Here is a 12,565-nt window from a genome sequence, read left to right as displayed (position 1 = left end):
GGTATATGGGCTAGTCTGTGCAAGCTAGGAAAGTTTTGCCTGCTGCGTTCTTAAGTAAGCCAGTAAGTATTTTTGCTTTTGGGGATATGAAGATTGAAAGCTCCTCTGGATTTGGTTTCAGTCGTAGGTGCTTAGCATCTCAGAGAAGTCAGCCGTTATTGTTTAGGCACTTGACTTCAGGTATTAATTGTTATGGATTGGGTATGGATATAACCTTCCAACTACAATGTTTTGGTTTTTTTTTGCAAAGTGATGTTTTGTGGTGAAGGTAGGTCTAACTCATATTTTTTGGAAATAAACCCACTTAATAGCTATCTAAAAATAGAAGACCAGATTAAAAACTGTAGTCATAATACAAATATAAACTTGAGATAATTTTGTTGTCTAGTTTCCAGGTTAGTGCTGTGTTATACTAAATGTCACATGTCAGAGGACCTCAAGCTGTTTTCGGTAATACTTGGTGAAGCATGCATGTACTTCTGCTGTATGGTCAGAAGTTTTACGGATGTGAAAACTAGTGGTTTGAAGGTCCATCCTTTCTAACCAGTTAAGATAGCCTTCACAGTGTAATTAGGAATATGTTTGCCTTTAATTAACATTTCAAGAAATTGAAATAAGCAGAAACAAACATGAGCACTTTTAATTGTCTTTGTAAGTGGTGGTGACCACTTTTAAATGACAGCTCTGTCTTTATTGCTGGTCGTTGTACAGAAGCACTCACTTGACTGATCTTGTCATGATCCTCCCAGCATTTCAGTATGTCCATCCGGCGTTTTGGTGCAGCTGCATTTATACCAGTGGATCTAGAACTTTGCCTAGATTCCAGCCTTCTTGTATTTGAATGCAAACTTCCAAATACAAAACATTGTATTGCAGTATCAAAGTAAGTGAGGCTTTCTTTGTGAAACTGTGTGAGCTTCAGCCCTTCTCGTCTTCAAGTAGAGATGAAGAAAGGGAATTTTTGCAATCTTTACCAATTCAGACCTTAAAGATAGAATCTCATATCCTGTGGGCATCTGGTCTAGTTGAGCATTGCAGTGACTATGTAGATGTAAGATATAGCAAGCTGAGTAAATTCCAGCTAACAGCATTACTCTGTATTAATGAGTCACATTATGATCTGTTTATTCAAGTACATGTCCCATGGCATACAGTAAGGAAGGATAAGAACAAATGGTTGTAGCAGATCACTTCTAAAATGGAATGTAAAATGTAAAATACAGTTTTACTGTAAAAATATGAAAGCGTGACTATTTAAATTTAGTATAGCTTGCTTAAATAATTCAAACTTTAAAATATGAAGCTGTATATGGTAGTCTAAGATGGACAGGATACTGAACTTCTCAGTATCCGTCCATATGACTGCCACTGGGACAGTTGTTTGGAACTAATATTGTAAGAATTATATTCTTTCAATCTGTGTTCTTTTCCTTGATAGTTTTTTTTCCTTCAAAGGACAGCAAAATTTTATTGAAGTCATGTTTTTATCTCTTAAAAAACATGTTTACTCATCAGGTATAGATGTTTCTGTTTCAGTTAGCCAAAAAAAAAAAAATATTGCAAAACTGTTTTCAACTACTGACAGACTAACAGTTTGTAATAGAGCTTGGCTTATACTTTCTAATTTCCTTCTCTGAATGTGCTCCTTACCTGCATCGTCGTGTGATAAGGCATCGTAAGCCATTATATTTGAATTCTGCTGTACAATTATGGTGTTTCACTTCTTTCCCTTCTCCAGGGGCAGACAGCATTTGATGTGGCAGATGAAGATATTCTAGGATATTTAGAAGAATTACAAAAGAAGCAGAATCTGGTAGGCCTTTTGCATATAAAGATATTTATATCTGTGTTATACTTTATTATGATTCTGGTACACAGCTCAGAGCAGCATATAGATTAAGAACAAAGGTTTGATTTGGGGCTTCAATTCAGGTAATGCCATAGTCGTCTCAGAAGTTATTTCATGCCCTTATTTGGTCAATTATGGTGACCAAAAAGCCTTGGAAGAAAGAAGGTGCTCTTCTACTTGCCTTCTCCAGCAGGCATTTTATGATCTGAAGCATCAACAATTAACAGCTTACTTGGAATACCAGTTTCTGAGATTTTAGAATTTTGAACTTCGACACTTTGAAAGCTTATGCACATTCTAGTTTTTGTAGTAGTTAGAGAAGGTTTCCCTCCATTTGTAATTTTGTCATGCTGATAACCATTCTGTCAATTTAACTACATCATTCTATATGTTTTGAAGCTTCATAGTGAAAAACGGGAAAAGAAATCTCCTCTAATTGAATCCACAGCCAACATGGATAATAATCAGACACAGAAAACATTCAAAAAGTAAGTAAACTGGGAAAAATAATAAGCTCTTGATAAAAAAGATAACTTTACAAGCTGTCACAAAGTCCTACTTGACAGACTTCAATAAATTTTTTGGGACTTAGTAAGTATTTTTCTTTTCAAACTCAGTAAAGAGACATTGATTATGGAGCAAGAAAAGAATGCATCTAGTATAGAGTCTCTGGAGCAAGAAAAAGCAGATGAGGAAGAAGAGGGAAAGAAGGATGAATCCAGTTGTTCTAGCGAAGAGGAAGAGGATGACGACTCAGAATCCGAAGCAGAGACAGGTACATTATTTGGAGTATTGTCTTTCTTTAAGTTTTTGCTTTAGAAATACACTTATTTAATATACAGAGTTAAGTATCTTAAGTTGCACTTATTCTTCTGCATTCCACTAAGCTTCCAATCATTTTAAGGCAAGTTTATGTGTGTCTAAAGTCAGGGCATAACAGAGATATCAAAAAGATGTCTTTACTGGTGGCTATATAGGCTAAAGCTATTAACTTACTTATTTGATGGGCTACTTAACAATTGATACTTTTCATCAAATAGTTGGAATAATATAAGCCTTAAGTAGCGTGTCAGAAAACATTGAAGAAGTTAGAAATTTAAATCAGAAATGAAGTGTTTGCTTGTGGAACTGTTACAGAGATGGGAACAGCAGAAGTGCAAACATTCTCATTTGTTCTTGCCATCTTGGAAGTAAATACCAATTAATTGAGCAATCTTAGCTCATAAAGTAACAGTGCATATATTTAGTGTTCAGTGTGTACTGAAATAAACTTTTAAAGGTGCTGTTCTAATGTTAACAGTTACTTCATATACAACTTCATTTCAAGAGGAATGTTCTTTGAAAAGTTTGGAATTGTATGCAAAGAAACACATTACTCTGTACTTCTCTGTTCAGTGGAATTTAACTTTTTTTTTTTCTTGAACAATTATCAGAGTCTTAAAGCAAGTAGTGATGTAAGAATAGCATAGCATCTTTTTCTTTCAAATCAGAAAACAAATGTCAGACAATCAGTGTTTAAAGATGTGTGTTCAATCCTAATAAAGAATTTTAGAATTACAGTGCAGCGATACAATACATAGACATAGATGTCGTTAGAAATATCTTGTCAATATTTTATACTTATGCTTTTTAAAATAAGTAACCCTTTTTGGTGAGCTGTCAGTTCTCATTTTAAAACATTCTTTCCACTTTCTTCACCTGAAAAGGTAAGGCTAAGGAGGGATTTTAGAGCTAACCAATATATCATAAATATTTAACATAGGCAGAAATAAAAACAAGTTGTGAAACCAAACTTTCTATTATATTTTGATTATTTCTGTATTTTGAAATAAACCAGCATTTCAGTGTTAAGGTGGAAAAAATGTCTGTCAATCTTTGTAATTAGTCTTTGAACTTAGTATACTTGCATCCCTTATTTACAGAGACTGAGCTTTGATAAACTCAAACCACTTGTAACATATAACATGTAGTAATTTGTCAGTCACTGAACTAACTGTAATGTCTCCTGAACTTTATCACTCTGGTAACTGTGTTCTCTTCGTTACCAGTAGATTGTTTATGCCAGGAAAATTTGACTGTGACACAAGAATTAATTTATGTAAACTTTGGGTTTTTTAATATCAACAAGGCTTTATCATACTTTATTTGGCAAGCTAGACTTTAAGCTTTTCCCCGTAGAGCTGCATCTCTAAATTCCAAGCTTGTCCTTTCCCTTTTTTCCCATTATTCAGCTTAAGGTAGTTCTCTAGTGAAAAATCTTAAGATTATAAGAAGCATTCTCATTGTAGAATATTTTAACAGCATTCAATATTTTGAAGGGCTGGAAATTGTGATTTCTAATCTATTGGGATATTGGAAATATTTTCCTAAAACTTACATTCTGTTTCATTGATTATGTGAGAATACAGTTTAAAAATAAATACATTTCTGTCTGTAAGACCAAGAATGGAAATATGAATATGAAGCTGTCATCTCCTAAAGGACAGGGAAACAAGCTGAAAAATAAAATTTCCAGCAGTTCAGGTTTTTAAACTTACTTTGTTTGAGGTAGTTTAATGTTTTTTGAAAGTTAGTCAATATTAGCTCAGTCATGCATACAACTATGTTCTTGCTGTCCTTGAAATAATTTCAGAATACACTTGTGAAAAATCCATTTTTCTCCTTCCATGCTTTCACTCCTGATAACTTTTTCTGTATATTTTAACGCTGTATTACTCATTTGCAAATTTCCCGCAGAGCTGCCTGTGCATCATCTCAAATCATACTGTCAGTCTGCATTGCCCTGTTGAACTTTTTATCACCATGACCTAGAAGTTTGCCACCATTTATTTTCACTTATGTTTAAAAAGAACTTTCCATTAAGTGCACAGCTAGTCATGTAGGCTGATTTTTTTTATATTTGTATTTGTTTACTGCATAATTAATTATTCAAAGCATCTGTTCAACTATGTCCATAACTAAAACAAGTGTGTAACAGCAATACCGTTAATTATGCAATTTCCAGTCGTAGATTGGTGCTTTGCTGAATTTGAATGTTAGATATGAGAACACTGTATGAAAGCATTGCATGCTTTCTGAATTAGCTGCTCCTATGCTGTATGGGTAGTGTAGACATAAAGGTATGTTTGTAGTAGCGCCAAAACCAGTGGGAATACAACCCCATGTTGCTCCATATTGCACAGATAAGACGTAGCATCCTTCTCCAAAGAATATGCAATTTGAATGGGTGAAACAGAAGTGAGGTGTAAGATTATGAAGCTCAAGCAAGCGCAGTGATGACAGTTGTTGTATCACAACCATGACATTTTCTGTATGTTTCTGTAAGAGGGGTTAAGGTACACAGACAAAGGACAGAGGAAGAAACGTGGGCAGGAGGGACAAAGCAGAAGAGGACAGAGTAGGTCGATAGTGAAACTTAGGTAGGAAAAACAAGGGAGAGAGAAGGAATGAAGCAAAAGGAAGGTCGGAGCTCTGGAAGGCAAGGCCCTGCCTCAGCTCATTCGACTGACTGGAATCCCTGGCTGGGTTCTCTGTGCAGTTAATTATTTCTTTGCACTCAACATACACAGTTATCCAAGAATAAATGTTTTACTTTGATTTAGCATCTTCTGTAGTTCAAATTAACTATTACATGCCAACATACCTCCTACCGTTAAATGTTTACGGTCATTAGCCATCTACTAAAATACAGTCTGTCTGGGGAGACTGTGGAATCTCTTCCTCTAGAGGTTTTCAGGATCTGACTCATCAAAGCTGTGAGCAACCTGGTCTGTATGCAATATTGACCCTGCTTTAAGCAGGAGGTTGAATTAAGCGACCTCCCAAGGTCACTTTCGACCTCAATGATTCTGTGGTTCTCTCTCTGCATCTCTGAATGTTTAGCACTTCCTGAGTAACAAAAAAAAAAAGTTACATACATGAGTGCTACAGAAAAAATATGGACCTAAGATACACGTTGGGAGTGAGGGGGAAAACACTGAGGAATAAATAATAAAATGCTCTTGGGAAAGTTGACTGTCAAATCTGTTCAAAAGAAATTCAACCCTGTGTTGTAGAAGTGAAGAAATTGTGAATGAAAAATGAAAATTAAAATCTTGTAAATATTTTGCAGATAAGACCAAAACCTTGGCAGCTGTAACTAATAATGCAAATACCACAAGTACACAGTCAGCATCAGTAGCCGTGACAGCACCTTCAGTAGCCGGTGGCCAAGGGGCACCCACATCACCTGTTAAGAAGGTAAAATAAAATACCTTTCTCATGATTTTAGATTTCAGTTCTTCTGTGTAAGCATACATTTTTTGATTCTTGTATAAAAAGTGGATTGGGTTGTCCAGTGAATTGATGAAAATATGCGCAGATTCCTAAAATATTTTGTGTTTTTCTGCAGATACAGTTTCAATTTTTTAAAATTTTGAATGTTTTTCAGTCTAAACAGGGATCTAAAATACAGAACTACGAAATAGTTGTACGTAAGACTTTTAAAAAAGCAAAAATCTGTTGCACGGTGACTAGAATTCCTGTTTTTCTGAAGCTAAACTTCGTCTTTTGAAAGTCTTTTCTATGCCAAACTCCTCCAGAATTTCTAAAAACTACAGTTCTAGTGTCTCTCTCCATGCCTATATTTCTGATGCACTTAGGGCAAGGGAGACAGGCTTGACTAAGGTGTTCTTAGCAGTCCTTAGAAGCATTCAGCTGGTGCTTAGGCGCAGAAGTTGAAAGTGATACTTGAAATAAATAACTAGAGAGTGCTGTAGGTCCCAACACTGGTTTCAGTATGCTTAGGACCTCATGGAAGAGCTAGAGAATTGGGACACATGATTTATACAATGCACAGCTCAAAAACACACCTAGCAAAGCTGTATTGCATGCAGGGAGCCTTTTACAGCCTGATGTGAAATGTTAATTGGAATGAATTTTAGTTTTGCTTGTCAAAGGGAAGATATGTATGCCTGGGGCAAAAAATTATAGTAAATAATAATGCATAGTCAGAAGGTGGTATACAAGTCAAACTTTTAGAATATCTAAGCAAACTGGATAGTAAGTCAATAAGGCTTCCTTTGTCAATCATTACAACTTTTCTATAAACATCATAATCAAAGCGTAACCCTCTACTGATACTTCTGAAAAGCGTGTTTGGGAGAAATGGTAGCCATGATATACAGAAGCCACAGCAGAGAGAGAAGACGTACTGCTGGGCGAATAGTATGTATTGTATTTAGCTCGCGGGAGCTTACTGGAGCTATACTTTCATATTCACAATAGAACCTAATGGTGATTCATCTTACAAAGTATACTTTAATGTAACAGATTGTGGCGCGGCCTAACCACTCACCTGTGACACAGATGCAGGGAATGTGCTACCTAACTGGATCATATTATGTGATACTGTACAACAGGGTTGGGCCAACCTTCCTGATCCCAAGAGCTGCTTTACAAAAATCATTGTGACTGATGTCCACAAGATTTATCTAAAAAAAACCATGAGAGCGAAAGAGGAATTGTGGGCAGGGCTCACCAGCAGGAACGACTACTGTTTCCCCTTGCTGAGCTTTGTGGCTGGGCTGTCTAGCTGTCTGCTAGGTGCCAGGGTGATCGTGTGACATTAATCTAAAGAGTTCTTGCTGGCTCAGTAAGGAATTACGGTCCTCTATCATGGAAGCTGCATTTGCATTGCTCAGGAGCTGCACAGAACTTGAGACACAAGTTCTCCACACAAACCATAGCAAATGCGTGAGGGAGGGAAGACATGAGTAATTGCTGGTTTGCTAACTGTGCCTAACTGGAATGAATTCAACTATATAGTGTGAATTTTACTGCAAGGAAATAAGCCTACTTTATACAGTTTATTTTTTAAAATCTCTTCAGTAATACAATCATTTGTGACAGTTGGGCAATTTAACTGATGTGCTCTCCACCCAGTTTTTTTACTGCATTTAATTATCTTTGCACGCTGGAGATTCTAAGATATCTAACACTTCAAATGCTTCATTTTTCTTGTAATAGTCTGAACTTCATCTTGAAGTCAAAAGTTTCCTAGCTTGTCCCCTCCAATCAATTTATTTATATTATGCAAAAGCCTTCTAAGCTATATGACGTTCAGCTATAGGATGTTACCAAATTCTTGCTAGCTGGGGTGTGGCTTGGTATTCCAGGGTTGAATGATTAAACAGACATAATTTTTTGGTACATGATTAAATGATGATCTATGGGGGGGTAAAAAACTTTTTTATAAGAAGAAGAAATAAGTATGATTTTAAGCTGAATGATAACCTTTTATAAATCATTAATACACTGGCGTTTGTTCTAATTTTATTATTCAGTAATTAATGGCTTATCTTTTGGTCTTAAAGGTAAAAGGTGCAGGTTAAAAGTAAGCTGTAGTTATCTTTTAGTACTATATGTGAAAAAATCAGGGCCTTCTGTAGCTACAAAATAAGTGCACATTGATATCAAGACTGATCATCTTGTAGCATAGCATGTACATGTGATCTAAAGAAGCAGTTGCAGCTCATATCAATGAACAAAATGGCTTTAAATGTTTTTACTAATGAAGGTAAAACAGCACTGTATGTGTGATCTTGCACCTGCCTTTTCAGGTTTGCACTGTCTGTGCTACTGCAGCTACTCTTCTGATTTTACACCATAGATGGCCAAACTGTATGTTGCTCACCGGTGGTGCAGATGCAGTGTACTAAGCTTAAATTTGGGTTTTCTCCAGTCTATATGGCATTCAGCAATGCTGCTTTCTGTCTGAGGGTATTGAAGTTAGGCGAGTTTGGGAGTGAAGGTATGGCCTGGATAGCTAAGCTAGCATGGGATGTGATTAAGGGATATGAATGAAACATGGTAAGAAGATAAGAGATTATGTTAGTGTGAATCTTCCAGTATTCTCAACCATATGAGGATTTAGGCCATGGACCTTGTTAGGTCAACAGGCTTTGCTGTCCTCTTCTATGCAAACTGTAATTCTGTCTCTGAATTAGCTAAACATGCTGTGTTGTGTTTAGTAAGAATCTGTTACTAAGGTTTTAAGTCTCTTACTGCTTTTTCGTATTTTGTGCTGTAAGGAAGAGCTGCGTAACATAAATGTAGGAACAATATGTGGTTTTAAAACAACCTTTTGTTTCTGTTTTCCATTCTTTCAATCTTCATCTTTGTCTTGTCTTAATTGGCTTTAGTATGATTTCATTCCTCCTATCATGCCTGTCATGGAGTCAGTAGATCCTGCATCATGGAGGCAGGGCTTGCGCAAAACTGGCATTGTTCTTGTGCCCAATAAGGGTGAAAAGTCTATGGTGAGGTTCTGGTGTGCACAGGTTTGTGTACAGGTTGCAAAATAACATATTTAATCAAAAAGTTGGTACTGGATTTGCATGTTTCTAAGTTTGCATCTCATGATCACGGTGTGTATTACAAAGTGTGGGTTTTTCTAAGCTAACTTTTAGAGGAGTAGTATACCTTGACCAGTCTTACATTTCTTATCTCATTAACTAATTTAAGAGAAGAGTGTGTAGGTTGTCTCTCACCACAACTCCCCTATGAATTCAACACTTCTATGATTATTAAAAACAGTTGTGTTCTCAAATCTCTGCAAGGAGCATGCATTGCCACAGGTAATGTAAATTAATAAAGTAAATTCATTTACATGTGTTTTATAGTTTCCAACATCTACAACCAAGGTTTCTCCCAAAGAAGAAGAGAGGAAAGATGAATCTCCTGCTTCGTGGAGATTAGGTCTTAGAAAAACTGGTAGTTATGGTGCACTTGCAGAGATTACTGCTTCCAAAGAAGCTCAGAAAGAAAAGGACTCTGCAGGTGTTATGCGTTCTGCTTCAAGTCCTAGACTTTCCTCTTCATTGGACAACAAAGAAAAGGTAAGCATTTTCAGTGTGAAAACAACATTTTGAGGAACTGATCTACCTAACTTAGTATAGATGTTTATGATGTATTGTAGAAGTAAAACATTCTCTGTAGACTGTACTACACATCTATTCTTTACCAAAATTCCGAAAAGTAAAATTACACAGCTTCTGTGTAGTCTCTTAAAAAGTATAGTATGCACCTTCATTGTCTGGTGACCTCGTACATAGGTCTGGGGCTTTTCCCTTTTTGGGACTTGCAATGCTAGTAGTAGTTTTTACAGTTAAGGGAGATCAGAGGTTTGATAGTTTCAGCATCACTTGGAGAGTGATGTTGAAAGAATCTTATAAAAAAGGAGTCTCTTTTTGTATTCCATAGTCATTTTCTGTATACAAAAATTTTGTTCTATAATTAAACATGAATACACTGGATCAAGTGAAGGGCTAATTTGGAACAGGTAACTGAACAGCATGGAACTTGTGGTTCTGTTTCAAGTACAAACGTTTAAATGTTTTCAGGATTAAGAATAATACTATACTATATAAAAATACTAAAACAGTTGCTTTCAGTAATTGGTGTTGGAACTGTACTGCAGCAAAGCAGAAAAAAGGGAAATCAAGTCATTTGCATCACTAGAATGAAAACATAAACAGTTTCCTTTTCCTATTGTAGTCCTTATGATATTTAACTAAAGCTTAAAACTCATTTGTATAATCAGGTAACCATAAATACAGCTGAAGTTGTCATAATGATGGTTTTCCAGCCGATAGCAGTATAATCAGTAACAGTAACATTTAATAAAAAATACTTAATAAAAACACTTATAAGTGTTATTAAGTAATAAGTGTTATTAAGTAGTAAGTAAGTATAACACTTACTTAATAAAAAGCACTTAATAAAAAATACATGTTTTTTAGGAGAAAGATGGAAAAGGAACTCGACTTGCATATGTTGCACCTACAATACCAAGACGACTGGCCAGTACCTCCGACATTGATGAAAAAGAAAACAGGTGACTCTGAAATTATAATTTCTGTTAAATATAAAATTATTTTATTTTAGGGTGGCAGGCAAACTTATAGATTTTAAGACAATGCTAATTTATTGTATTATCCTGCTCTGTAGATTATGCTTATCAGTGGGGTAATCCAATTCCTGAAGGTTTTTGATCTTGTAAATTATAATTACCCTTTTTAAAATCCAGATTATTATATGACAAGATCAGAACTGGGCAATGAATGTTGTCTTCTTGGGGGAGAAAATAAATAAAATCCAAAGTACAAAGTTGTAAACTTAACCTCCTGAAGGGTGCTAAAAGCATTTTACTGCTTTGTCTTGAGCCGTGGAGTGCTGCTACTGGGCTCCATTATTAGTTTTGATAATAATAAAATGCTGTGTTTCTTACAGTCTTTGCTTAAAACCATATCGTGCAGCAGCAATGATTTACAAAAATTATAGTTAAGTTACAAAAGCAATTCTCTTTTTCTTGTTTAAATGTCGACCTTTCATCTTCTTTTGGAGATTTTTACTTTCTTTGCTGATATTTCTTCTGTAGCTTTCAATATAAAAGAAACAAACAGTTTAGGTGCATAGGCTTGTTACCTGTTAGGATTTGGGGTACTGTCATGGCATTATTTACATTGTCAGAACCTTTCCATTTTTCACTTCTCTCCTTTATTGAGATTCTACTCAGACATTTTCTTGAGTTATTATAGAAGTCTCCCTAATGTCTTGTTTCTGTTGGGTTGTATCTAGATAGCTGAATGTTGGATGACTTGAACTGAAAATCCTCTCATTTCTCAAAGTGTGCTGTTACAATCATTATAAGACTGATAAGCCTCCTTATGTCTGAAGAGGAGCTTCTTTGTTGCTGCTCTTGAGAATGGTTCATTTCAGCTCAAACACAAGATAAATACTGGCTTTTCTTAAGCTTACAGAATACTGTTACCTAAGTTTACTCTCTGGGTGACAAATTCTGTTTTGAAACATGGATATGCCAGCTCTCATGCCTTGCCTAAAGTTCAGCTTAGTTTGTTAGCATCTCTCATGTTACTTGGCCAGATTTTTTTTATCTTTATAACAGGGCAGTCTGGAGTTTCTGTTGGGCTGATCGTTCTCTGGAGTACTATATTCTTTGAGGCTGAGTCTGTCAGTTTTGGTTTGTTTATAAGAGAGATTATTATTTTTTCAATTTTTATTCTTTTAAGATCTTCTCAAAACCTCTTGTTCCCCAAAAGTGTCTTAACTAGATGATACCGTAAGATTGGGATAAATATTTCATTGCAATTTTATTTCTTAGAAGCTGTTATTGCTTGTAACAAAGGGATTAAATTTTGCTTCGGTGTTGAGGTTTATTTGTGTCCTTGATGTGCCAGTCTTAACCATTGTGGCTTATTCACAGACACAGTTCTAAAAGTGGGTATCAGCAGTAGCGTATTTTTCCACATATGTATTGGGTGAACTGGGGTCATCAGTCTCATTAGTCCCAGCGCTGACCACACAATTGAGGTGAGAACTTTCTGTATTCTTTGGTGTACCAGAGATGAAACCTGCTTTTAGGCCAGCCTATTTAGACACCAATACTTTGCCTCGCATACAATGTGGCAGACAACCCAGCTTACTTAAAGCCATAAGAGATTTTTGACGTTTAGTCTGACCTTCTTTACATGTAGAATTTAACCATCTGCCCAACAGGTACCTTAATAAATTATTAAGGTTTCTGCCTTTGTCCCAGATCTTTGTCCTTGTTGCTTAGCTTAATGCTGGGTTCTTGTTCTACCTGTCTGAACACCTGCTTGTCTAGCTTATCGATGATGTGGTGTAATCCAGCTAACATCCTGCTGTGGGAATGGA

At 35.9% G+C, this 12,565-nt stretch overlaps 1 protein-coding gene across 7 annotated transcripts in view; it reads left to right on the top strand.

Annotated features, from left to right (window-relative positions):
• Positions 1 to 12,565, top strand: part of PPP1R12A (protein phosphatase 1 regulatory subunit 12A) — a 122,202-nt gene that overhangs the window by 76,227 nt on the left and 33,410 nt on the right. For 4 of the 7 annotated variants that reach the window (XM_087767952.1, XM_087767949.1, XM_087767954.1 and 1 more), the window contains 7 exons: positions 1,739 to 1,813; positions 2,249 to 2,337; positions 2,467 to 2,624; positions 5,961 to 6,088; positions 9,031 to 9,147; positions 9,511 to 9,726; positions 10,630 to 10,724. In XM_087767952.1, the coding sequence (XP_087624078.1) occupies positions 1,739 to 1,813; positions 2,249 to 2,337; positions 2,467 to 2,624; positions 5,961 to 6,088; positions 9,031 to 9,147; positions 9,511 to 9,726; positions 10,630 to 10,724 (878 nt within the window). The remainder of the gene's footprint in view (positions 1 to 1,738; positions 1,814 to 2,248; positions 2,338 to 2,466; positions 2,625 to 5,960; positions 6,089 to 9,030; positions 9,148 to 9,510; positions 9,727 to 10,629; positions 10,725 to 12,565) is intronic. The other 3 variants (XM_087767951.1, XM_087767955.1, XM_087767953.1) reach the window with 1 other exon arrangement.

This window comes from Nipponia nippon, unplaced genomic scaffold (genome assembly GCF_047370975.1).
Source record: "Nipponia nippon isolate SJK-2023a ecotype South Korea unplaced genomic scaffold, ASM4737097v1 scaffold_3, whole genome shotgun sequence".
Classification (NCBI taxonomy): domain Eukaryota; kingdom Metazoa; phylum Chordata; class Aves; order Pelecaniformes; family Threskiornithidae; genus Nipponia; species Nipponia nippon.
Note: the sequence above shows the minus strand (reverse complement) of the source record. Positions and strands in the feature narration are given on the sequence as shown.